The 24,585-nt window shown below is 43.1% G+C and overlaps 1 protein-coding gene across 3 annotated transcripts in view; it reads left to right on the top strand.

The window, feature by feature from the left end:
* rimkla (ribosomal modification protein rimK-like family member A) overlaps window positions 1-24,585 on the top strand; it is a 99,253-nt gene that overhangs the window by 61,102 nt on the left and 13,566 nt on the right. For 2 of the 3 annotated variants that reach the window (XM_068017413.1, XM_068017411.1), the window contains exons 2-3: window positions 21,871-22,101; window positions 22,799-22,909. In XM_068017413.1, coding sequence (XP_067873514.1) covers window positions 21,871-22,101; window positions 22,799-22,909 — 342 coding nt within the window. The remainder of the gene's footprint in view (window positions 1-21,870; window positions 22,102-22,798; window positions 22,910-24,585) is intronic. The other variant, XM_068017412.1, reaches the window with a different exon arrangement.

The following is a 24,585-nucleotide window of genomic DNA, read 5'->3' as shown; positions in this document are numbered from 1 at the left end:
GGGTGGTGAGTGCATGGAACTTGTTGCCATGGGAGGTGGTGGAAGCAGGTACCATCGAGACGTTTAAGAGGCATCTTGACAAATACATGAATAGGATGGGAATAGAGGGATACGGACCCCGGAAGTGCAGAAGGTTTTAGTTTAGGCAGGCATCAAGATCGGCGCAGGCTTGAAGGGCCGAATGGCCTGTTCCTGTGCTGTACTGTTCTTTGTTCCTTTGTTCTAGTTACAGTAATATAACTGGTTCAGTAGTTTTATCCATATATACATTCAACTCCCTCATGCTTTGTGGCTCAGTAGATTCTCCAAGGCCATTTCCCCAGATCGTGTCAACATTAATACTTGCTGTTGAAACATGCAAAATAAGCATCAATGGGGATTACTATTGAGAGCTGTTAGACTATTGCAGTACAATAACCATGCGTTGTGTGATATTGTGCAAAACATTACAAACAAAAGTGTAATCTGAATCTGGAATATAATTTTTAAAGTGAGACAGATGTTTTGGCTAGCAGCAAAGTGTTGGGCTGTGTAGGGGAAATCCAGCTGTTTAAGTTGTTTAAACAGTCTTCCTCTCTTCTGGTTGGCCTCAGAGTACAGCTCCCCACAAATCCCACATTATTTTTTGTTTAGTATTATTTTGTTGGCCTTCTTGCACATCAGAAGTGACATGAAAAACTTTTTTATGCATGCAAGTGGTCGAGTTTATTAATGTATGTCAGGAAGAGCAAGGGTCCTAACACTGACCCCTGGGGAGCTCCACTGTAAACCTTTCTCCAGTATGAAAAATAACCATTAACCACACTCCCTGATTTCCTATCACTCAACCAATTTTGTATCCATGTTGCTACTGTCCCTTCTTATACCATGAGCTTTAACTTTGCTCACAAGTCTATGGTGCAGCACTTTTTCAAATGCTTTTTGAAAGTCCATGTACACTACAGCAACAGCATTACCCTCATCAACCCTCTCTGTTACCTCATCAAAAAACATAAGCAAGTTAGTCAAACAGGATTTCCCTTAACAAATCCATGCTGGCTTTCCTCAATTATCCCACATTTGTCCAAGTGACTGACTGGCTGGCTGGTCTTTAGTTGCTGGGCATATCTTTACACCCTTCCTCCCCCATCCTCCCTTCCTCTTCCCCCCCCACCCTACCCTCCCTTCTCCACCCCCCCGCCCGACCCTCCCTTGTTATTCGCCCCGCCCCTCCCTTCTGCCCCCCCACACCCTTCCCTCCCTTCTGCTTTCCTCCCCCCCCACCATACCCTACCTTCCCTTCTTCCCCCCCCCGACCCTCCCTTCTTCTTCCCCCCCCACACACTTCCCTCCCTTCTGCTTTCCCCACCCCCACACCCTACCTTCCCATCTTCTTCCCCCACCCCCCCGACCCTCCCATCTTCTTCCCCCACCCCCCCGACCCTCCCTTCTTCTTCCACCCCCCCGACCCTCCCTTCTTCTTCCCCCCCCCCCCCACCCTACCCTCACTACTTCTTCCCCCACCCCCACCCTACCCTCCCTTCTTCTTTCCCCCCCCCCCCACCCGACCCTCCTTTCTTCTTTCCCCGCACCTATATTCCCTTCTTCTTCCCCTGCACCCTTCCTACCCTCCTTCTCTTTCTCCCCCCCCCCCAACCCGACCCTCCCTTTGTTCTTCCTCTCCCCCCCCCCCCTCACCCTACCCTCTCTTCTTCTTCCCCCCCCACCCTATCCTCCCTTTTTCTTTCTCCCCCCCCCCATACTACCCTCTCTTCTTCCTACCCTCCCTTCCTTCCCCCCCCCCACCTTACCCTCCCTTCTTCTTCCCCCCCCTCCCACCTTACCCTCCCTTCTTCTTCCCCCCCCCCCCACTCGACCCTCCCTTCTTCTTTCCCTCCACCCGACCCTCCCTTCTTCTTTCCCTCCACCCGACCCTCCCTTCTTCTTCCCCCTCACCCTACCCTCCCTTCTTCTTCGCCCCCCCCCCCGACCCTCCCTTGTTCTTCCCCGCCCCCCCCCACTGACCCTCCCTTGTTCTCCCCCCGACCCTCCCTTCTTCTTTCCCCTCACCCTACCCTCCCTTCTTCTCCCCCCCCCCCCCCCACCCGTCCCTCCCTTCTTCTCCCCCTCCACCAACCCTCCCTTCTTTCCCCCCCCCCCACACACGCTACCCTCCCTTCTTCTCTCTCTCCCCCCCCCCCCCCCAACTCCCGACCCTCCGTTGTTCTCCCCCCCCCCCCCCCAACCCAACCCTCCCTCCTTCTTCCCCTCCACCCTACCCTCCCTCCTTCTTCCCCTCCACCCTACCCTCCCTCCTCCTTCGCCACCCCGCCACCCTAGTTCTCCCCCCCCCCCGCCCTCCCTCTCCTGCCTCCCCGCCCTCCCTCTCCTCCCCCCCCCCCGCCTCTCTCCCCCTTCCTTCCTCTCCCGCCTCCTCCCCCCACTTCCTCTCCCTCTCTTTCCCCCCCCCCCCTTCCTCTCCTCTTCCCCCCCTCCCCCTCCTTGTCTAATCTTAGCATTTATATAAGCTGCCACTTCAAGGCTTCTACCACAGGGCCTATGCACAACTCCCACTACAGTCTTAAATCTTTTCTGTTTTTTAATTCTACCTGTTCTCACTGCGTACTTCCTTTTGTGATATCCTTTCTAATCATTTAAGTGCTTTCATTCTTAATCGTTAAGATTACTCCTCTCCATTTACTATTTTCCTTAGCATTGCAGTAGACCTTATAACCTGCTATATTTAGTTCCCAGTCCTGACTGTCTTGCAGCCATGTCTCAGTAAGGGCTGCCATGTTGAATTTGCATCTGCAATTCATTCAATTTGTTCCTGATGCAAATTTGTAAAAAGAACGCTTATCTGCAATTTATTCGTAAGGTTTAAATTCAATTTTTCCTCTGGACTGGAATTTGAACTTTGTGCTTCTTATTGATTTCTATGAAATCATTGTGTGAAAGGCATTCTAGAGCATTATGCATTTTTGCCTTTAACGGAATGCATTAGCAAAAGATGACTCGAATAAATTCAAAAATCCAGCCTCCACTATTTTCTGGGGAAGAGAATTCCACAGACTAATGACCCTTTCCTCATTTCTGTCTTAAAAGGGAGACCTCTTATTCTTAAACTGTGTCCCCAAGTTCTAGTCTCCCCTACAAGGGGAAACATCTTCCCGATATCCACCCTAGCAAGTCCCCTCAGGATCTATATGTTCCAATAAGATCACCTCTCATTCTTCTGAACTCAATTGGGTAAAGTCCCAACCTGTTCAACCTTTCTTTGTAAGATGACTCATTCCTTGGATGAAGGCTTTAAGTGAACCTTCTCTGAACGGCCTCTAATGCAATTATATCTTTTTTCAAATAAGGTGACCAAAACTGTACACAGTACTCCAGATGTGGTCTCATCAAGGCCCTGTACAGCTGCAATAAAACTTCCCTACATTTATATTCCATTCCCCTTACAATAAACACTGACATTACAGTTGCCTTCCGAATAACTTGCTGTACTGGCATACTAACAATTTGTGATTTGTGTACCAGGACACCGAGATGCCTCTACCACTGAATTCTTTAATCTCCATTTAAATAGTATACAGCTTTTCTATTCTTTTTGCCAATGTGGACAAGTTCACATTTTCCCACATTATACTCCATTTGCCAAATTTTTGCCCACTCACTTAACCTATCTCTATCCCTTTGTAAACTCTTTACCTCCTCTTGACAAGTCATTGATATAGATTGTAAATAGTTGAGGCCCTAGCACTGATCCTTAAAGAGACTATTGCTTGTGTGCGGTCTGTTGGTTCCCTGCGAGGCACATTCCTGATTGCTGTGCGTCCGGCCAGCTTAGAGAAAACGTTGCCATCAGGACCGTTCATATTCATCCTATCCATAGTATGATGCAGATTTGTACACCAACCTCCCCAGCTGTTTGTGACTGCCAGAGACTTGCAGTACTGAAGATGAGATGTTAGTTAATTTCAGGAAAGCACCTCCCTAACTCCCAAAGGCCATTACGAAAGCTGTAGAATGGTTACCCATCATTGCATTGCTAGACATGCTTCCAATTTTATTATGCATGATAGAACTAGACAGGATGGGAAATAAATATCGCCATCTATCTAAGAACATAGGAACTAGGAGCAGGAGTAGGCAATTCAGCCCCTGGAGCCTGATCCGCCATTCAATACGATCATGGCTGATCTCATCTTGGCCTCAACTCCACCTTCCTGCCTGTTCTCCATAACCCTTCAACCCATTTCTAATTAAAAATCTGTCTATCTCCTCCTCAAATTTACCCAATGTCCCAGCATCCACCATACTCTGGGGTAGTGAATTCCACAGATTCATGACCCTTTGAGAGAAGTAATTTCTCCTCATCTGTTTTAAATCGGCTACCCCTTAACCTAAAACAATGACCTCTCGTTCTAGATTGCCCCACAAGAGGAAACATCCTCTCTATGTCTACTTTTGTCAATCCCCTTAATCATCTTATATACCTCAATTAGATCTCCTCTCGTTCTTCCAAACTCTAGAGAGTAAAGGCCTAAACTACTCAATCTCTCTTGATAAGACAAGCCCCTCATCTCTGAAATCAATCTAGTGAACCTCCTCTGAACTGCCTCCAATGCAACTACATCCTTTCTCAAGTAAAGGGATCAAAACTGTACGCAATACTCCAGGTGCAGTCTCACCAACGCCTTATACAGTTGCAGCAACACTTCCCTACTTTTATACTCTATTCCTTTAGCAATTAATGCCAAAATTCCATTTGCCTTCCTTATCACCTGCTGTACCTGCAAACCAGTTTTCTGTGATTCATGCATGAGGGCACCCAGATCCATCTGCACCGAAGCACTCTGAAATTTCTCTCCATTTAGATAATTTGCCTTTCTATTCTTCCGACCAAAATGGATAACCTCACACTTATCCATGTTAAAATCCATCTGCCAGATTTTGGCCCATTTATCTAAGCTATCCATATCCATTTGTAGATTTCTTATTTCTTTGTTGCAACTTGCTGTCCCACCTACGTTAGTGTCATCTGCAAATTTGGCTATAGTATCTTCTATCCCTGCATCCAAGTCATTAATATAGATTGTAATTAGTTGGGGCCCGAGGACCGAACCCTGTGGTAGGATCAAAGTACTCATGAGCAGTCTGCCCTCCCTAGAAAAAGTGTCGCAAGTTAAAAACCATGACCAATGTAAATGAGATGATCTAGACAAACTAAAAGGGCTTAAAAACAAAAAAAATCATTTGGGTTAGGTAGCATATGCTAGTACTTAGATGCGAGAGATTTGTGAGGTATTCACGATCATTAAGGGATTCAATGGACTGTGCAGAGGATTAGAAGCCAGTGAATATGGTGCCCATTTTCAAAAAGAATCACATTAAAAACTCTTTATAGGTTACGTTACTGGTCAATTGATGTTAGTCCTTGCTTCAGCATGACTGAAAATTATGACAGAGCTTTATAGGTTCATAGTTTATAGTGTACTAACCAAACCAATATATTTCAGTAAGTTCAAATGCTCTTCTAAGTATACTCCTCCGTTGCCCTAATAATGTGAACAACCAGTTTTTCACACGACAGGGGCCTTTAGATTCTGAAAATTTTCAAGGGGATAAAAAAGCCAATGCGGAGGGTTAAGAACCATGATGCAGGACATCATCAAGGTTGATCTATGTCGGAGAAGATGACTAGGTAAATGAAAGAGTTAGGTGACTTCAGGCTTGGGTTTGTTCAGATTCTAGATTATCACTACTTTCAATGCATATCTGCTTTCACCGTCCAAGCCAGAAAGCACCTAGCAAGCTTAACATTTCTTTGGCTCTTCCATCAATGCACATGAAATATACTGCATGTTCACCGATATTTTTTGTTTTTCACTACAGTAATTCTACGTGTGTACAGTCAGTGGCTCCTATGACACTGGGGATTCTCCAACAGTGTAATGGTTGTTCTTATTTACTCTTGCTGTTTGATTTTAGGGAAGCAGATGCATATCCCTACTTTCTTCACTGATGCAGCTGTGACCTAGATGCATCCCCGCATGGCTGACCGGCAAAATCGCTGGAGAGAGTCTGGAAGACAACAGTAGCATAGAATGTGAGTACTGCAGTCACTTTCACTGCTACTGGTAAGGCTGTGGAAACTGCAGGTGCAGATTTGAAAAATCTGTCCGCAACTCTTCTCTGGCCTATCTGAGTCTGAACTGCTTGGCACACTTAACCTCTGAGAAAGTTGGGCAATTTCTGTGGTCCTATACATCTTTTATGAGGCTTGGTTTGATCTCTGCTGTAGCAATGTATAGTTGGTGAATGTGGGTATCTCGTTATTGCCAATTGGTATGCTGTTTGACAGATCAATCTTTTATGTACAGTATTTAAAAGAGGAAGAATTTGACTGTTGGTTGTTTTATTACCTCAAAAGCAAGTTGGCTCACCTGAGAGATTTTGGAGAATTCTGCCTTCTCAAACAACATTCTTGTGCAAGGCTCAGGGATTCAACCACAAAAAGTACAACTAACCAAATCCATACTGTTACAACATTGTAATCGAAATTAAGCCAAATTTTGTTCAAAATCTTCTCAAATGCAAGAAAGATCAGAGTTGAGAGAAAGGGATAGTTGAAATGCAAATGGCATAAGTACTTCTTGCTATCTGATTGCAGCTAGAATTACCACATCCACAGCATTGGTAGTAATGACCCACGACAAAAGTCTCCTCTTTTGTGGAGGACACCCTCCAATGTGTGGCTTGCTACTATGGTAGCACTAAGTGGGAGTGACTATGGACAGATCCAGAAGCCCAGAGCTGGACGATCAACCTGATCTGTAATCTTATGACCCAGCACATCCCTATCATGCTGGGGGACTAACTTTGGTTCAATGAGCTGTGTGGAAGGATGTGCAAGGAGCAGCACCAAACATACTTTAGGATAAGGCATCAATTTAATGAAGCTATATCACAGGGTGACCTACATGTTAAACAAAAAAGTAGTAAGATACAGCAAGAGCCCGTACCAACAGATCAAAGTTCTGTAGCCCTGCCACATTCAGTTGAGATTGGTGCATGATCAGGCAACTATTGAGGAAGTGGCTATGTAAATTTTCCCATCACATTCTCAGGACAACTGGAGTTGCTGTTTCAACTTGCTGTATTGGTGGCCAGCCAAAATTTGGTATTTTGACCTCTTTCGCACGTCCTGCTGAACTGAACAGCATCTTGCACAAATTGGATTGAGATGGCTCAAATTCATTCCACTTGGGATCTGTGCTGCAATCTATCTGACAATATTTTTGTTCCATCTATTTTGATTTGACTCAAACTCTGAGTACTGAGGAGAAGCACAATTCATTGGTCCTGAATTTTACTCTATGTAAATGAGTGGTTTTGAGTGATTTTAAAATCTGGTTCATTTATATTAACTTACTGGAGTACCTTCTCCCTGTGATAACACTTCAGTGTAGATTGTGAGTAACTGAACTACAGCTGTTGGGCCTTATTCCTCGAAGCCTTGGCAACCTCACCCACAAAACCCAGGCAACTCAGCCTATTTGTGCTTGTATTTTTTGCCTGCTGGCTTATCCAGTTTGAATTTTGTGGGCCAGGAGATTTGGAAACAACTGTTATTTGTCCTGTTGCCTTGTTGTATAAAACCTGAAGTAGAGTACCAAAATCTCTTGAGATCTGTAGTTAGAGAGATATGCAAATCAATGGGAACACTGCTTTCAGCTTTACATATGCCTCATGAGACTCCATGATATGTACCAACGCAGCCCATGAAGACAGAAAGCTTGGAAACTCATTTAGAATAGTTTTTATTGTCTAATTAACAGGGCCTTTTCTGTATTGAGGCACCCATTTCTGTAACCTTCTGTGTTGATTTGTAAATGTATATGATGTTGGTCAGTCATCACTACATCAAGAAAATGATTGTCTCATTGTGTAGAGGGATAGAGAAAATTTTTTGTATCTCAAAAGTGCTGCTGTATAAACACTAAAACCACGACTGGGCAGGCAGCCACATTTGGCTCAGTAAGGTCTGTCCTGGTTATGACCCTGCTAGTCAAAACTGGGATTCAGGTGCAGGCTGCTCAAGCTACAGATACATCTTTTTTTAAGATTTTCATTTTTACAAGCAGAATTCCAGAAGAAAATTTATTTTATGTTGCTCATGTGGAATGATAACTATGTTGAAGGTGTATTGGAATTTACAAGAAACCTTTAACAAAAGTGAGATGCTTCTAGTGCCATGCCTGTGGCCATTTGAATAGCCAGTAAATGGGTACATGAATTAAATGAATTGAGACAGACCCTCATTCAGTGTCAGGTGTGAAAGATGCAGCTAAACTTATGGCTCATGGCAAGGAATTGCAGGTGTAAGGCTGTATCCTGCAACACTGTGACACAGCGGGTTGCTATTCCAACTCATCACTGGTGGGCTGCCCAAAGTTAGATATTCTCTTTCCATTCCCATTCCCTTCCCCCCTCTCTCCCCTCGATGTACTGGAGAGCATCTTATTACCTGAGAGGCGCTATTAATGTACCCTCATGTAAATACCATAGTGTGCCAAGCTGCTTCACAGTTGGAAAATCGACTAGGAAATGGATGCTGAGCCATATCAAGAGAGATTAAAGGGGTGACTGAAATTTAAAATTAAAAAAAAAAACACATTACTGAAAAGATGCATTTTAAGATGACTTTTAAAGGTGGGGAGGCATGGAGAAGAATGGGATTTCGTGAGTGATTTTTAGAGAGTGGCTGAGGTAGACAAAGGTTCTAACGCTGGTGGTATGGGCGGCAGAATGAGAAGTGGAAAAGGTTAGAGTCAGAAGTTGTGTAGGAGGGATTATAATCCTGAAGTAGGCCACAGAGATGTGGTGAGAAAAGTCATGAAAGGATTTGGAAACTCGGACGAATATTGGAAATTTAAAATATTTTGGGAGACAAGGATGGGGGTAAGGGTGAACTGGATTTAATATGGATTAGGAGACATGTGAAAACCACTACCTTTTTTTTCTTTTAAAAATAACTAATTAAAAAAAATTATATCTGGATTGTTGGTTGTTAAATATTTTAGTTTTCCTGTTTCAAATGATAATTGATATTGTAATATTTTGAGTGTTCTGAAATGCTGGCGTGGAGTTTCCACCAGGCTGTGCTCATTTGTTCAAAGCAATTCGCCTGAAGTGAACCAAACCAGCGCACGAGACTGAGGAAATTTGAGGGTAAATTACATCCAGGACAAATCCAGTTTCTGCAATCTTTTGTGCTAATTCAAAAATCATGGCACTAAAAGTCGGCGCAGGCCACAAAACTGTCCACATTCCCCAGATTAATGTAATCACCATGATAAGTTTCAGCTAATTGTGCCCGTTTGCGAGTCATAACTTAAGAAATACGAGCAGGAGTGGACCATATGGCACCTCGAGCCTGCTTCGCCATTCAGTGCGATCATGGCTGATCCTTGGCCTCAACTTCTCTTTCCCGTCTGCTCCCCATATCCCTTGATTCCCTAAGAGACCAAAAATCTATCTGAGCCTTAAATATATTCCAAGATGGAGCATCCACAACCCCGTGGGGTAGAGAATTCCAAAGATTCGCAATCCTTTGACTGAAGAAATTTCTCCTCATCTCAGCACTAAATAATTGGCTTCTTAACCTGAGACTGTGCCCCCATGTTCTGGATTCCCCCGCCAGGGGAAACAACCTCTCCATGTCAATCTCTGTATCTACACAATCAAGCCCCTTAAGAATCTTGTATGTTTCAATGAGATCACCTCTCATTCTTCTAAACTCCAGGGAGTATCGGCCCAATTTACTCCGCCTGTCGTCACAGGACAACTCTTTCATCCCAAGAACTAATCTAGTGAACCTTTGCTATATCGCGTCCAATGCCAGTATTTCCTTCCTTAAATATGGAGACGGAAACTGTGCACTGTACTCCAGGTGTGGTCTCTCCAAAGCCCTGTACAATTGTAGCACGACTTCCTTATTCTTGTACTCCAATCCCCTTGCACTAAAGACCAACATGCCAGTTGCCTTCCTAATTGCTTGCTGTACCTGCATGCAAACTTGGGTGTACTTGTACAAGGAACACAAAATCCCTCTGAACATCAACATTTAAAAGTTTCACGCCTTTTAGAAAATAATCTGCTCTTCTGTTCTTAACACCAATGTGAATAATCTCACACTTCCCAACATTATACTCCATCTGCCACCTTGTCGCCCACTCACTTAACCTGTCTATATCTCTTTGCAACCTCTTTGTGTCCTCCTCACAGTTGACATTCCCAACTGCCTTTGTATCATCAGCAAACTTAGATACATTACTCTCTGTCCTGATGCCTAAGTCATTATTATAGATTGTAAATAGCTGAGGCCTGAGGACCAATGTTTGTGGCGCTGCACTTAGTCATAACCTGCCAACTTGAAAATGCCCTGTTGATCCCTACTCTCTGCTTCCTGTCTATTAACCAATCCTCTATCCATGCTAATATATTACCCAAAATTCCATGAGTTCTTAACTTGTATATTAACCTTTTGTGTGGCACCTTATTGAATGCCTTTTGGAAGTTCAAGTATTCTACATCTACTGGTTCCCCTTTACCCTACTAGTTGCATCCCCAAAAAACTCTAGTAAATTTGTCAAACACAATTTCCCTTTTGTAAAACCATGTTGACATCATCTGATCATACTATGATTTTCTAAATGTATTAAGACTTCCTTAATAATAGATTCCAGCATTTTCCTGACGGCTGATGTCAGGCTAACTGGCCTGTAATTCCCTGTTTTCTCTCTCCCTCCTATCTTGAATAGCAGTGTTACATTTGCTAATTTCCAATCTGCTGGGACCATTCTAGAATCTAGAAACGGAATATTGGAGAATCATAACCAGCGTATCCACTATCTCTGCGGCTATCTCTTTTAAAATCCTGTGATGGGATTTGTCAGATTTTAGTCCCATAAGTTCCTTCAATATTTTTTCCTTGCTGATTATATTAAGTGCCACAATCTTATTAGCCCCTTGGTTACCCTCTATTTCTGATATGTAATTTTTGTCGTCTTCTGTGAAGGCAGACACAAAATATTTGTTCAGCGTCTCTGCCATTTCATCATTTCCCCATGATAATTTCTCCTGCCTCTGCCACTAAGGGACCAACGTTTACTTTTAGCTACTCTCCTTTTTATATACTTGTAAAAGTTCTTGCTATCTGTTTTTGTGTTCCTGGCTAGTTTACTCTCATATTCTGTTTTTTCCCTTTTAATCAACTTTTGGTGGCCCATTGCTGGTTTCCGAAACACACCCAATCCTTGGGCCTACTACTATTCTTTGCCACATTATCAGCCTTTTTAAAAACCTAATACTATCCTTAACTTCCTTACTAAGCCGGATGAATCTTTCTGACTGAGTTTTTGTTTTTTAATGGAATGTATTTTGTTGAACATTTTGAGGAGGCTCTTAAAATTAAGCTTTTTATTAGGCAGAAGGACACTAATAGGCACTTTTAAAAGCTTTTGATTTTTAAAAAAATTTACTAACAAACTGATCCCTTGTGCACTAGTAAGTAGTAAATGGTTCTGAATAGTTTTTTAAAAGTCATTTTCAGTTCTTTAATATTGGGTTACTCACATATGTTGGACTAGACGCTCTGATTAAAAATGTTTTTTTCTTTTGATAAACCCATTTTCAACTGCATTAATAAAACTGCACCAGCTTACTACTCTTAAATATATCAAAGAATATATTTTAATGCAAATTTTAAAATGTCCTTGATTGCACTGGTTCATGAAAGATTTTGCATTTTGTGATAGAAAGATCTCCAGGCGCGTATCCATTGTCTCTCGAGATAAGGAGACCCAAAAGAAAGAAAGATAGAAAGACATGCATTAAAAGAGCAGCTTTCACAACCACAGGACTTCCTGAAGCACTTTACAGCCAATGAAGTACATTTGAAGTGTAGTCACTGCTGCAATATAGGAAACATGACAGCCAATTTGCTCACAGCAAGTTCCAACAAACAGCAATGACTAGATAATCTGCTATGGTGAAGTTGATTGTGGGATAAATATTGGCCAGGACACTGGGGACAACTACCCTGCCTGAGATCTTTTACATCCACCTGAGGGGGCAGATGGGCCCTTGGTTTAATGTCTCATCTGAAAGATGGCACCTCCTGCAGTTCAGCACTCCCTCAGCTGGAATGCCAGTCTTGATTTTTGTATTCAAGCCCTGGTGTGTGTCTTGAACCCACTAACCTTCTGACTGAGGCGAGAGTGCGACCCACTAAGCCATGCCTGACACTGCAAATGAGTTTGAGCGGAAGCAAAAAATAAACAGTTCTGAAAACCAGCGCCATTCTGAGCGCAATTTGCTCCCAGATGTCGACCGACTGTGCCCAAAGCGGAAATTATACCACAAAATGTTTTTATGTCAAAACTGCACAATGTAGTTTTTCATTCAGCTTAGAAAACAAGGTGTTGGAAATTTGAAAGAAACAGAAAATACTGAAAATTGAGAATTCATCAGTCAACATCTGAAAGAGGTTTATATTTCAGGGGTGGCTCCTCATCAGAAGTAATGAACGCCACACCTAAACTTACCTTTTTTTCTTGTAGTTGTTGATCATCCTGCTTTATATCTGCAATACTTTCCTGTTTTTATTCAGAATCTTATTAACCTGATTAATAAAAGTTGTTTTGAGAAAATAGAGAACAGGAATATTGTTCCCAAAGCAATATGCTGTAGGTTATATCATCTTTCATCTAGAATCTAGGTTTGAATCCAATCCAGACTGAAAGTATGCAAGTCTCCTCTCTGTGAGCTCCGAGGGGCCAATATGAAATGAGTGCAAAACCAGATGTTATAAATATTCAAAAAGTAGTATTGTTCCTATAAGTAGTGTCTAATATTTAAATAAAAGCATATTTTCTGCAAAACCCTGAAGTTGCTTTTGAAGTTCATGCAGAATCTTGTCTGGTGTAAATCTACATATTTATTGGTTTTTAAAGTTACTTTGTAAGTGTGGGAAAAGATATCTTTTAATAAAAAGAAGATGGCTGTCTGTATTTCTGAGCAGTTTTTGATCTTGTATATCATCACTAATCCAAAATGATGCAACATGCATGTGATTAGGAGTACCTTGTGATGCTGAGCACCATGGTTTATCCAGATTATGTAAGATTGACATTTAGAAAGGGTGTATTGAGAAGAGATTCCTATGGCTGTACTGTATATTACAGCCATGCTGAATCCAGCAGACCTGCTCATTTTCAGCCACAAGAATTCACCATCATCTTCTGTCAGTTCCTACAACTGTCTGGTTACACTCAACACTTCCATTCAGGTTTTTTCCTGACAACCATTCCTCCATCTTAGCTTTAACCTTTCGGACATTCTTCCCCAATTCTAGAACTGTGTGAAGAAACCAGTCTTCAGCCATACAACATACATGTCCAGCCTCTTGAATTAATCAGCTTTATTTCGCATACAGGCTGTGATGGTCTGTCCTATTTCAGATTATAACATTTGAAAATTATATTTTATGAATTTGTAGCTAGCCATAGGTAGTGGAATGTTCCAAATTGACACTGTCTGCTTTGGTTTCCTTAGTCTTGCTTTGAGACACTGTAGGAAAGTGAAATGCTCAACTTTGTCCGGAAGCATTACATATTGATGCCAAATTTAAACTGGTTTCAGTTAACTGCTTTCTGTTTTTATGAGGGAGGAGTAAATATGCAGAACATGTCAGGAATACAGGTGCCAGTTTTAAAGGATGACCAGCCTCTCTCTCTTTCGGTTACTTGAAGCATGATCCCCTATTGGGGCAAGATTTGTTTTTACTTATCACTGAAAAAAATAGAACTGATAATAATAGCTGTCGTACTGGAGTAGAGAAGCTGGTATTTTATCAGACTTCATAGTACGACATGAAAAGCTTTTTTGGTATCAAGGCCTTGAATTGTTGCTTATCTCCAGTTCACTAAGAAACAGCACATCCAATTGACTTTGGCAAGAAGGGACATGCCTAGCACCATGTTTGTTTGTTCAAAATTGACTTTAATGCAAGACAGTTTTAATGTCCTGTTGAAAATAAGCAGTGTATTTGTTGTTTTAATCTGCTGTTCCAGATAGTTTCTGTGGAATTTATTTCTTGGAATCAATTCAAGTAGTGGGAAGTTGTGTGTGGAATCAGAGGAGATAGGGGAAGTGTTAAATGAATATTTTGCGTCAGTATTTACAGTTGAGAAAGAAAATGTTGTCGAGGAGAATACTGAGATTCAGGCTACTAGGCTAGATGGGATTGAGGTTCACAAGGAGGAGGTGTTAGCAATTTTTGAAAGTGTGAAAATAGATAAGTCCCCTGGGCCAGATGGGATTTATCCTAGGATTCTCTGGGAAGCTAGGGAGGAGATTGCAGAGTCTTTGTCCTTGATCTTTATGTTGTCATTGTCGACAGGAATAGTGCCGGAAGACTGGAGGATAGCAAATGTTGTCCCCTTGTTCAAGAAGGGGAGTAGAGACAGCCCTGGTAATTATAGACCTGTGAGCCTTACTTCGGTTGTGGGTAAAATGTTGGAAAAGGTTATAAGAGACAGGATTTATAATCATCTAGAGAAGAATAAGTTCATTAGCGATAGTCAGCACGGTTTTGTGAAGGGTAGGTCGTGCCTCACAAACCTTATTGAGTTTTTCGAGAAGGTGACCAAACAGGTGGATGAGGGTAAAGCAGTGGATGTGGTGTATAAGAATTTCAGTAAGGCATTTGATAAGGTTCCCCACGGTAGGCTATTGCAGAAAATACGTAAGTATGGGGTTGAAGGTGATTTAGAGCTTTGGATCAGAAATTGGCGAGCTGAAAGAAGACAGAGGGTGGTGATTGATGGCAAATGTTCATCCTGGAGTTTAGTTACTAGTGGTGTACCGCAAGGATCTGTTTTGGGGCCACTGCTGTTTGTCATTTTTATAAATGACCTGGAAGAGGGTGTAGAAGAGTGGGTTAGTAAATTTGCGGATGACACTAAGGTCGGTGGAGTTGTGGATAGTGCCGAAGGATGTTGTAGGGTACAGAGGGACATAGATAGGCTGCAGAGCTGGGCTGAGAGATGGCAAATGGAGTTTAATGCGGAAAAGTGTGAGGTGATTCACTTTGGAAGGACTAACAGGAATGCAGAGTACTGGGCTAATGGGAAGATTCTTGGTAGTGTAGATGAACAGAGAGATCTTGGTGTCCAGGTACATAAATCCCTGAATGTTGCTACCCAGGTTAATAGGGCTGTTAAGAAGGCATATGGTGTGTTAGCTTTTATTAGTAGGTGGATCGAGTTTCGGAGCCACGAGGTCATGCTGCAGCTGTACAAAACTCTGGTGAGACCGCACCTGGAGTATTGCGTGCAGTTCTGGTCACCGCATTATAGGAAGGATGTGGAAGCTTTGGAAAGGGTGCAGAGGAGATTTACTAGGATGTTGCCTGGTATGGAGGGAAGGTCTTATGAGGAAAGGCTGAGGGACTTGAGGTTGTTTTCGTTGGAGAGAAGGAGGAGGAGAGGTGACTTAATAGAGACATATAAAATAATCAGAGGGTTAGATAGGGTGGATAGTGAGAGTCTTTTTCCTCGGATGGTGATGGCAAACACGAGGGGACATAGCTTTAAGTTGAGGGGTGATAGATATAGGACAGATGTTAGAGGTAGTTTCTTTACTCAGAGAGTAGTAGGGGCGTGGAACGCCCTGCCTGCAACAGTAGTAGACTCGCCAACTTTAAGGGCATTTAAGTGGTCATTGGATAGACATATGGATGTAAATGGAATAGTGTAGGTCAGATGGTTTCACAGGTCGGCGCAACATCGAGGGCCGAAGGGCCTGTACTGCGCTGTCATATTCTAATTCTAATCATTTTAGCCTAAGTACAGTGACATCTCATGCTATTTCCAACATATAACCAGTTGCATTAAGATAATTTCCCTAATGACTTCATCCCAAATACTTCATGCATAGCATCAAGTTTTGGTGCATTGAAAGCACAGAATTACCAGTGGAAGCTTGCTCTTTTGTTTTTATTGATTCATGGAATGTGGGCATCATTGGCAAGGCTAGCATTTATTGCCTATCCCTAATTTCCCATGAGTTGGTGGTGAGCCACCTTTTTGAACTGCTGTAGTCCTTGTGATATAGGTACACTCACAGTACTCTAGGGGTGGGTGTTCTAGGATTTTAGCCCAGCGACAGTGAAGGAATGGCGATATATTTCCAAGTTGGGATGTTGTGTAACTTGCAAGGGAACTTGCAGGTGGTGTCTCATGTGACTGCTGCCCTTATACTTCTAGGTGGTAGAGGTTGTGGGTTTGGAAGGTGCTGTCAAAGGAGCCTTGGCAAGTTGCTGCAGTGCATCTTGTAGATGGTACACACTGCTGGTACTGTGTACCCGTGATAAAGAGGAGGTATTAGAAAGGCCAGCTGTACTTAAAGTTGATAAGTCACCAGGACCAATGGGATGCATTTGTGGATGCTGTGGGAAGTAAGGGTGAAAATTGCAGAGGTACTGCCATTATCTTCCAATGCTCCTTAAATAGTGGGGTGATGTCAGAGGACTAGAGAATTGCAAATTTTACACCCTAGTTCAAAAAAGGGTGCAAGGATAAACCCAGCAACTACAGGCCAGTCAGTTTAACCTCGGTGGTGGGGAAGCTTTTAGAGACTATAATCCAGGACAAAATTAACAGTCACTTGGAGAAGAATGGATTAATTAGGGAAAGCCAGCATGTATTTATTAAAGGTAAATCGTGTTTAACTAACTAGATGGAGTTCTTTGAAGTTACGGAGAGGGTTCATGAGGGTAGAGGCCTGCTACCTGACCCGAACCCGACTGGACCCGACAGCTTGTGTCAGGGTCGGGTCGGGCCCATCTTCAGGCTCTGGCTCTCAGGCTCGGGTTGGGTTGGGCTGAGTCCAAGTCGAGTCGGGTTGGGTTGGGCCGGACTTGCAGGGTCAGTGCTGTGCCGGTAAGAATTAAAAATAAAATACTTACCTGAGCTAGGAGTCCGGGACGAAACTGAGTCTGGACAGTAAGCGAGTGATGTCACCATGACATCATGCATGCGCGGCAGCTTCGTGGAGGTTCTGAGTCGGGAGGTAAGTAAAGGGATGGCCGGGTCGGGCTCGGGTCAGGTCAGGCTTGGGGCAAAAGCGGAGGGACTCAGGCCGGGTCGGGTTCGGGTCGGGCTCATTTTCCCGACCTAAAGTAGGCCTCTACATGAGGGTAATGCAGCGGTTGTTGTGGTGTATAGGGACGTCCAAAAGGCATATGATAAAGTGCTACATGATATACTTGCCAGCAAAGTTGAAGCCCATTGAATAAAATGGCAAGTGACAGCTTGGATATAAAATTGGCTGAGTGACAGGAAACAGAGAGTAGTGGTGAACAGTTGTTTTTCAGACTGCAAGAAGGTATGCAGTGGAGTTCCCCAGGGGTTGGTACTAGGACCACTACTCTCTTGATCTGTATTAATGACCTAGACTTGGGTGTGCAGGGCACAATTACAAAATTTGCAGATGACTCAAAACTTGGGAGTATTGTGAACTGTCAGGAGGATAGTGATAGACTTTTAAGAGACGTAGCCTGGTGGAAAGGGCGGGCATGTTGCAGATGAAATTTAATGCAGAAAAGTGTGAAGTGATACATTTTGGTAGAAAGAACAAGGAGAGACAATATAGGACACAATTCTAAAGTGGGTGCAGGAACAGAGAGATCTACAGGTATGCAAGCACAAATCATTGATGGTGGCAGGGTGGGTTGAGAAAGTGGTTAAAATGCATACAAGATCCTGGGCTTTATAACTAGAAGCATAGAGTACAAAAGCAAAGAAGTTATGGTGCACATTTGCAAAACTCTGATTCAGCCTCAACTGGAGTATTGTGTCCAATTCTGGGCACCACACTTTAGGAATGATGTGAAGGCATTGGAGAGAGTGCAGAAAGATTTACAGTAATTGTTGCAGGGATGAGGGATTTCAGTTGCATGGATAGATTGGAGATGCTAGAATTGTTCTCGGAGAAGGGAAGGTTTGATAGTATTCAAAGACAGAGTAGATAGAGAGAAACTTCCTATTGGTGGAAGGATTGAGAATCAGAAAGCCCTGATTTAAGGTGATTGGCAAAAGAATCAACGGGAGACTATTCTAGAATCTAGGGAATTATGAAAAATCATAACGAGTGCATCCACCATCTCTGCAGTTACCTCTTTTAAAGTCCATCAGGTTCTGGGGATTTGTTGGCTTTTAGTCCCTTAAGTTTCTCCTTTACTTTTTCTCTGCTGATAATTAATTACCTTTAGTTCCTCACTGTTATTAGCCCATTGGTCACACTCTATTTGTTATGTAGTTTCTGTCTTCTACTATGAAGACAGACATGAAATATTTGAATGCTACTGAACACTGTGCAATCATTAGTGAACATCCTCCACTTCTGACTTTATGAAGGACAGAAGATCATTGACGAAGCAGCTGAGGATGGTTGGGTGTAGTGCTGAAGAACTCCTGCAGCGATGTCCTGGGGATCAGCTGATTGACCTCCAACAACCACAACCATCTTCCTTTTGTGCTAGGAATGACTCCAGCTAGTGGAGAGTTTCTCCCTGATTCCCATTGACTTCAGTTGTACTCTGGCACCTTGATGCCGCACTCTGTCAAATGCTTCCTTGATGTCAAGGGCAGTGACTCTCAACTCACCTCTGGAATTCATCTCTTTTGTCCATGTTTGGACCAAAGCTGTAATGAGGTCTGGAACTGAGTGGTCCTGGCGGAACCAAATTGAGCATTGGTGAGCAGGTTACTGCTAAGTAAGTGTCGCTTGATAGCACTGTCGATGACCCCTTCCATCACTTTGCTGATGATTGAGAGTTGACTGATAGGGCAGTAATCGGCCGGATTAGATTTGTTCTGCATTTTGTGGACAAGACATATCTGGGCAATTTTCCACAGTGCTGTAACTGCACTACAACCGCTTGGCTAGTAGCACGGCTGGTTCTGGAGCACAGGTCTTCAGCACTACAGCCAGGATGTTACCGGCACCCATAGCCTTGGCTTTGTCCACTGCACGCAGCTGTTTCTTGATGTCCTGTGGAGTGAATTGAATTGGCTTAAGACTGGCATCAGTGAAGACTGGAGTCTCAGGAGGACGTCAGGATGGATCATCCATTCGGCACTACTGGCTGAAGATGGATCCAAAAGCTTTAGTCTTGTCTTTTGCACTGACATATTGGGTTGTGCCTTCATTCAGGATGAGAATGTTCATGGAGCCTTCTCCTCCCATTCATTGTTTAATTGTCCACTGTCATTCACTGGATTTGGCAAAACGGCAGAGCTTTGATCTGATCCATTGGTTGTGGGATCGCTTAGCTTTCTATAGCATGCTGCTTCTGCTGTTTAGTATGCATGTAGTCAGTCCTGTGTTGTAGCTTCACCAGGTTGGTACCTCATTTTTAGGTATGCCTGGTGCTGCTCCTGGCATGTTCTCCTACATTCCTCATTGGACCAGGGTTGGTCCCCTGGCTGGATAGTAATGGTAGGGTGAGGGGTATGCCGGGCCATGAGCTTACAAATTGTGGTGGAGTACAATCCTGCTGCTACTGCTGATGGCCCACAGTGCCACATGGATACCTATTTTGAACTGCCAGATCTGTTCTGCACGGTGTTAGTGCCACACAACACAATAGAGGGCCTCCTCAGTGTGAAGACAGAACTTTGTCTCCACAAGTACTATGCAGTGGTCGCTCGTACCAATACTGTTATGGGCGGATGCATCATCAGGTAGATTGGTGAGGACAAGCTTGAGTAGATTTTTCCTCGTGTTGCTTGATGGGTCTGTGGAACAGCTCTTCCAATTTTGGCAGAAGGCCCCAGGTATTCGGGGGGAGAACTTTGCAGCGTCAGCTGGGCAGGGTGTACCTTTGCCGAATCCGATACCTAGGTGGATGCTGCGTTGTCAATCCTGTTTGTGTTTTTTTTTTACTTTTCTGCAGCGGTTCGATACAACTGAATGGCTTGCTGGGCCATTTCATTGGGCAGTTAAGAGTCAACTGCGTTGCTGTGGGACTGGAATGACATGCAGGCCTGCCCGGATAAGGATGGTAGATTTCCTTCCCTAAAGGACATTAGTGAACCAAATGGGTTTTTACAACAGTCCAGTAGCCTCATGGTCAGCATTACTGAGACTAGCTTTTTATTCCAGATTTATTCAATCAGCTGAATTTAAATTCCCCCAGCTGCCATAGTGGGATTTGAACTCGTGTTTCCAGAGCATTAGTTCAGGCCACTGGATTGCTAGTCGAGTAACATTAATACTATGCTACCATTTGTGCCGTGAGTATGAATAGAGCGTATTTGGAAGGAGCCCAAATAGTAACTACACATGTCCCCAGCTTCTCAACAATATCCTTCCTGTAACAAACTTCATTACTGTATACAAGGCACTTCTCATTACTTCAGTACTCATCACTTCAGTACTCTTCAGTCTCATCTTGGTCTATACCTTACATTCTCTACACAAATGTTGCAAAGCATCCAGAATCTGCTTCTGTGCTTTTCCACTTGTATCATGGTTCATCTCTCAGCATTTTGCACAGCTACTGATTGGATGCTCGCTTCATATGCTGCTTTTCATTGCTCATCATGTCTCTTCCTTACCAATGCTCATTTCTGTCAGACATCATGCAGCGATCATGCACACCTGGACTGGGAGAAATTTCATTTACAGATTTCTCACAGAGTTACTTGCTGAACTATGTATCTTACTGGTTTTGAGCCAAGTGCCTACTAAGAACTGTGTCATGCGTTTTTTAAATCAAAATCATCTTTGATTTAATGTCTGTTCATTAAATTAAAATAGTAAAAGGGCATGAAAATAAATTGAAAGATTATTTAATTATTGAAGAATCTTGTTCCAAATATACCATGAGTGTAACTTCCTCTACTGTGCTTGTTTCATTTACTCAAAGCAACTTGCAGTTTTGAGCGTTGTCATCTTACTCTCTTATTTTAATTTCTGTATAGATCTTCCCTAGCCGCCCTTCCTTCTCATTTGTCTCACCAATGACGTGAGTGCAGGCAGGAGAGCTGTTCTGATGTAGATAGACTGCAAGAACAATTTTCAGTGACTTGTGCGAGTGTTTTTGTGTTTGTGTTTTGTGTTTCTCTCTTTTCTCACTAATCTCTTATGCACATTTGTGGGTTATCAACTAACCTGTGTTATTCTCTGAAAGCAGAACCAGGATCAGAAAGTCATACACATGCATAATATCTCATCTTCTTGTGACTATTTGTCTTTTCCTCTTCCTACATTTTGTAATTTGCCTTTTTAATCCAGTAATGCTATTTGTGCTAAAATAAATATTTCCATGCCTCTGAGTCAAGTCTTGTGTTCATTTACAGAATCGTGCACAAAGGAAATTATCAATATAAATCTATTGTAGGTTACATCTTCCTGAAGACATTTTTGTTGTATATATGTAGGTTTATTTTTTTGGGGGGGTGGGATTTGGTGGTGAGTGTTGCTTATTGTTCTGTGAGGTTACCAAAATAAGTTGGTTTTGAAGGTAGTGTTAGGGGTTCTCTTTACTACTTCCTCCAGTTCTGATATGCTGAAGTTAACCCATCTGAGCTGAGCACCAGATAGAATTATTAGCACACCTAACCAAGAGGCTGCTTGTACTTGTTTGCCATAAGCCCTGTCGTACGGTACGGTTTTGGAATTGTGTAAGCAAAATATTTTATGTAAAAAGTGTACATAAAGTATTCATTCTGTAGATACTTTTATGGCCATCTAAGATTGTTGAATTAGATGGTTGTACAATGCTACTAATGTTGACTGTTTTGTTCCCTGCAGGACTACGTATCAAACAGGAACCAGTAACCAGTTACCCTCAAGTGGTGGTGGTTAGAGTTCCCACTCCTTCAGTCCAGAATGACAGTGACATCACTCTACTACGGCACCTGGAGAAGATGGGCTGTCGCCTGGCCAATCGTCCTCAGGCCATATTGCACTGCGTCAACAAGTTCTGGACATTCCAGGAGTTAGCTGGTCATGGAATACCACTGCCTGATACTTTCTCTTATGGTAAATATAAACGGATGTCAAGGATCCTTTTGCAACTTTACAGTCTTTAGCAATATTTTATTTTGTTTAATTTGGTCGTCAAATAAACGCTTCATACCCTCTGACAAAGTAATTTAATTTAGATACAAGCTGGTCTATGCAGTCTGCAGAGCTGTAGCTTTCTTTGCCACCTGCAAAAGTTACTATCCGTAATTGTTATATGTACACCTGTGAACTTACAGTTGAACAAGAAAGCTAGACAAGAGTTATAAAATGTGCTTCGTTACCATTCTTGATCTTGGTGTCCTTTTTTTATTGTGAGTACTGTGTGTCCCTGAAGACTTTCAACCATTGCATTTGATATAGTTTGCCTCTTTTTTTTTAAATAAGAGGTAACCAAAAGCTGAAACAGATTTCCAGGATGGGTAGTTGAGACCAGAATACGTGACTTGTTTATGAAATGGCTAGGTGCTGTAGCTGGTAGGGTTAGTATTCTGGAAGGGTAAGCTAAAATGTGTCTAATCTTTGGCTCAATCTGTATATATTTTAAATTTTCTGTTTATCTTGGGTGATGAGGGGGGATGGCGGTAGTGGGGAAGAGAGGACAAATTTGTTTGCTTCCTGCAGACAGCCAAATTGGGGAGATGGGGACTGAAGCATCCGTAGCCTTTTCCCTTATTTGCTCAATAACCTAAAAACTCTATTCTGTTTACAACAGGTGGCCACGAAAATTTTTCCAAAATGATTGATGAAGCTGAGCCTTTGGGTTATCCAGTAGTGGTTAAAAATACACGAGGTCATCGAGGTATAAATTCTTTCTCATTTTGCAGTTAAGTATGGATACAGTAAAGCCACATAAACTTACATTTATTTTGTACTCTTAATTATCACTTTTGTTGAGGGCGCCATCTTTGACTCAGCAACGACCACCTTTGGCAAACGTGAGAAGCAGAATGCAGACTGGTTCAATCTCACTTTGAAGAGATGGAACCAGTCATAGCTGCTAAGCGCACTGCACTGCTGAACTATAAGAAAGCCCCCAGCAAGTCAACATCCTTAGCACTTAAAGCTGTCCGAAGCACCGCGCAAAGTACAGCCAGGCGCTGTGCAAATGACTACTGGCAACACCTATGCAGTGATATTCAGCTGGCCTCCGACACTGGAAACATCAGAGGAATGTATGATGGCATTAAGAGAGCTTTTGGACCAACCATCAAGAAGATCGCCCCCCTCAAGTCTAAATCAGGGGAAACGATCACTGACCAAAGCAAGCAAATGGACCGCTGGGTGGAGCATGAGCTAGAACAATACTCCAGGGAAAATGATGTCACTGATACTGCCCTCTATGCAGCCCAGACTCTGCCAGTCATGGATGAGCTGGACGAACAGCCAACAAAATCTGAACTCAGTAATGCCATCGATTCTCTAGTCAGCAGAAAAGCCCCTGGAAAGGACGGCATTGCCCCTGAAATAATCAAGTGTGCCAAACCTGCTACACTCTCCGCACTCCATGAACTGCTTTGCCTGTGCTGGGTTGAGAAAGCAGTACCACAGGACATGCGCGATGCCAATATCATCACCCTCTATAAGAACAAGGGTGACTGCGGTGACTGCAACAACTACCGTGGAATCTCCCTACTCAGCACAGTGAGGAAAGCCTTCGCTCGAGTTGTTTTAAACAGACTCCAGAAGCTGGCTGAGCGTGTTTACCCTGAGGCTCAGTGCGGCTTTCATGCAGAGAGATCCACTATTGACATGCTGTTCTCCCTTCGCTAGCTGCAGGAGAAATGCCGCAAACAACGGATGACCCTCTACGTTGCCTTCTAGCAAAGATCGGATGTCCACCAAAGCTACTAAGTATTATCAGCTCGTTCCATGATAATATGAAAGGCACAATTCAGCATAACGGCGCCTCATCAGAACCCTTTCGCATCCTGAGTGGTGTGAAACGGGGCTGTGTTCTCATACCCATGCTGTTTGGGACCATCTTCTCATTGCTGCTCTCTCTCGCCTTTAAGTCTTCAGAAGAAGGAATTTTCCTATACACAAGATCAGATGGCAGGTTGTGCAACCTTGCCTGTCTTAAAGTGAAGACCAAAGTACGGAAAGTCCTCATCAGGGAACTCCTCTTTGCTGACAAGCTGCATTAACATCCCATACGGAAGAATGTCTGCAGAGACTCGTCGACAGGCTTGCGGCTGCCTGCAATGAATTTGGCCTAACAATCAGTTTCAAGAAAACGAGCATCATGGGACAGGACATCAGAAATGCTCCACCCATCAATATCGGCAACCACACTCTGGAAGTAGTTCAAGAGTTCACCTACCTAGGCTCAACCATCACCAGTAACCTGTCCCTCGATGCAGAAATCAACAAGCGCATGGGAAAAGCATCTGTTGCTATGTCCAGACTGGCCAAGAGGGTGTGGGAAAATAGCGCACTGACACGGAACACAAAAGTCCAAATGTTTCAAGCGTGTGCTCTCAATACCTTGCTCTACGGCAG

This window comes from Heterodontus francisci, chromosome 37 (assembly GCF_036365525.1).
Source record: "Heterodontus francisci isolate sHetFra1 chromosome 37, sHetFra1.hap1, whole genome shotgun sequence".
Lineage (NCBI taxonomy): Eukaryota > Metazoa > Chordata > Chondrichthyes > Heterodontiformes > Heterodontidae > Heterodontus > Heterodontus francisci.
The sequence above is the reverse complement of the archived record's forward strand: the minus strand, read 5'-3'. Positions and strand labels throughout refer to the sequence as shown.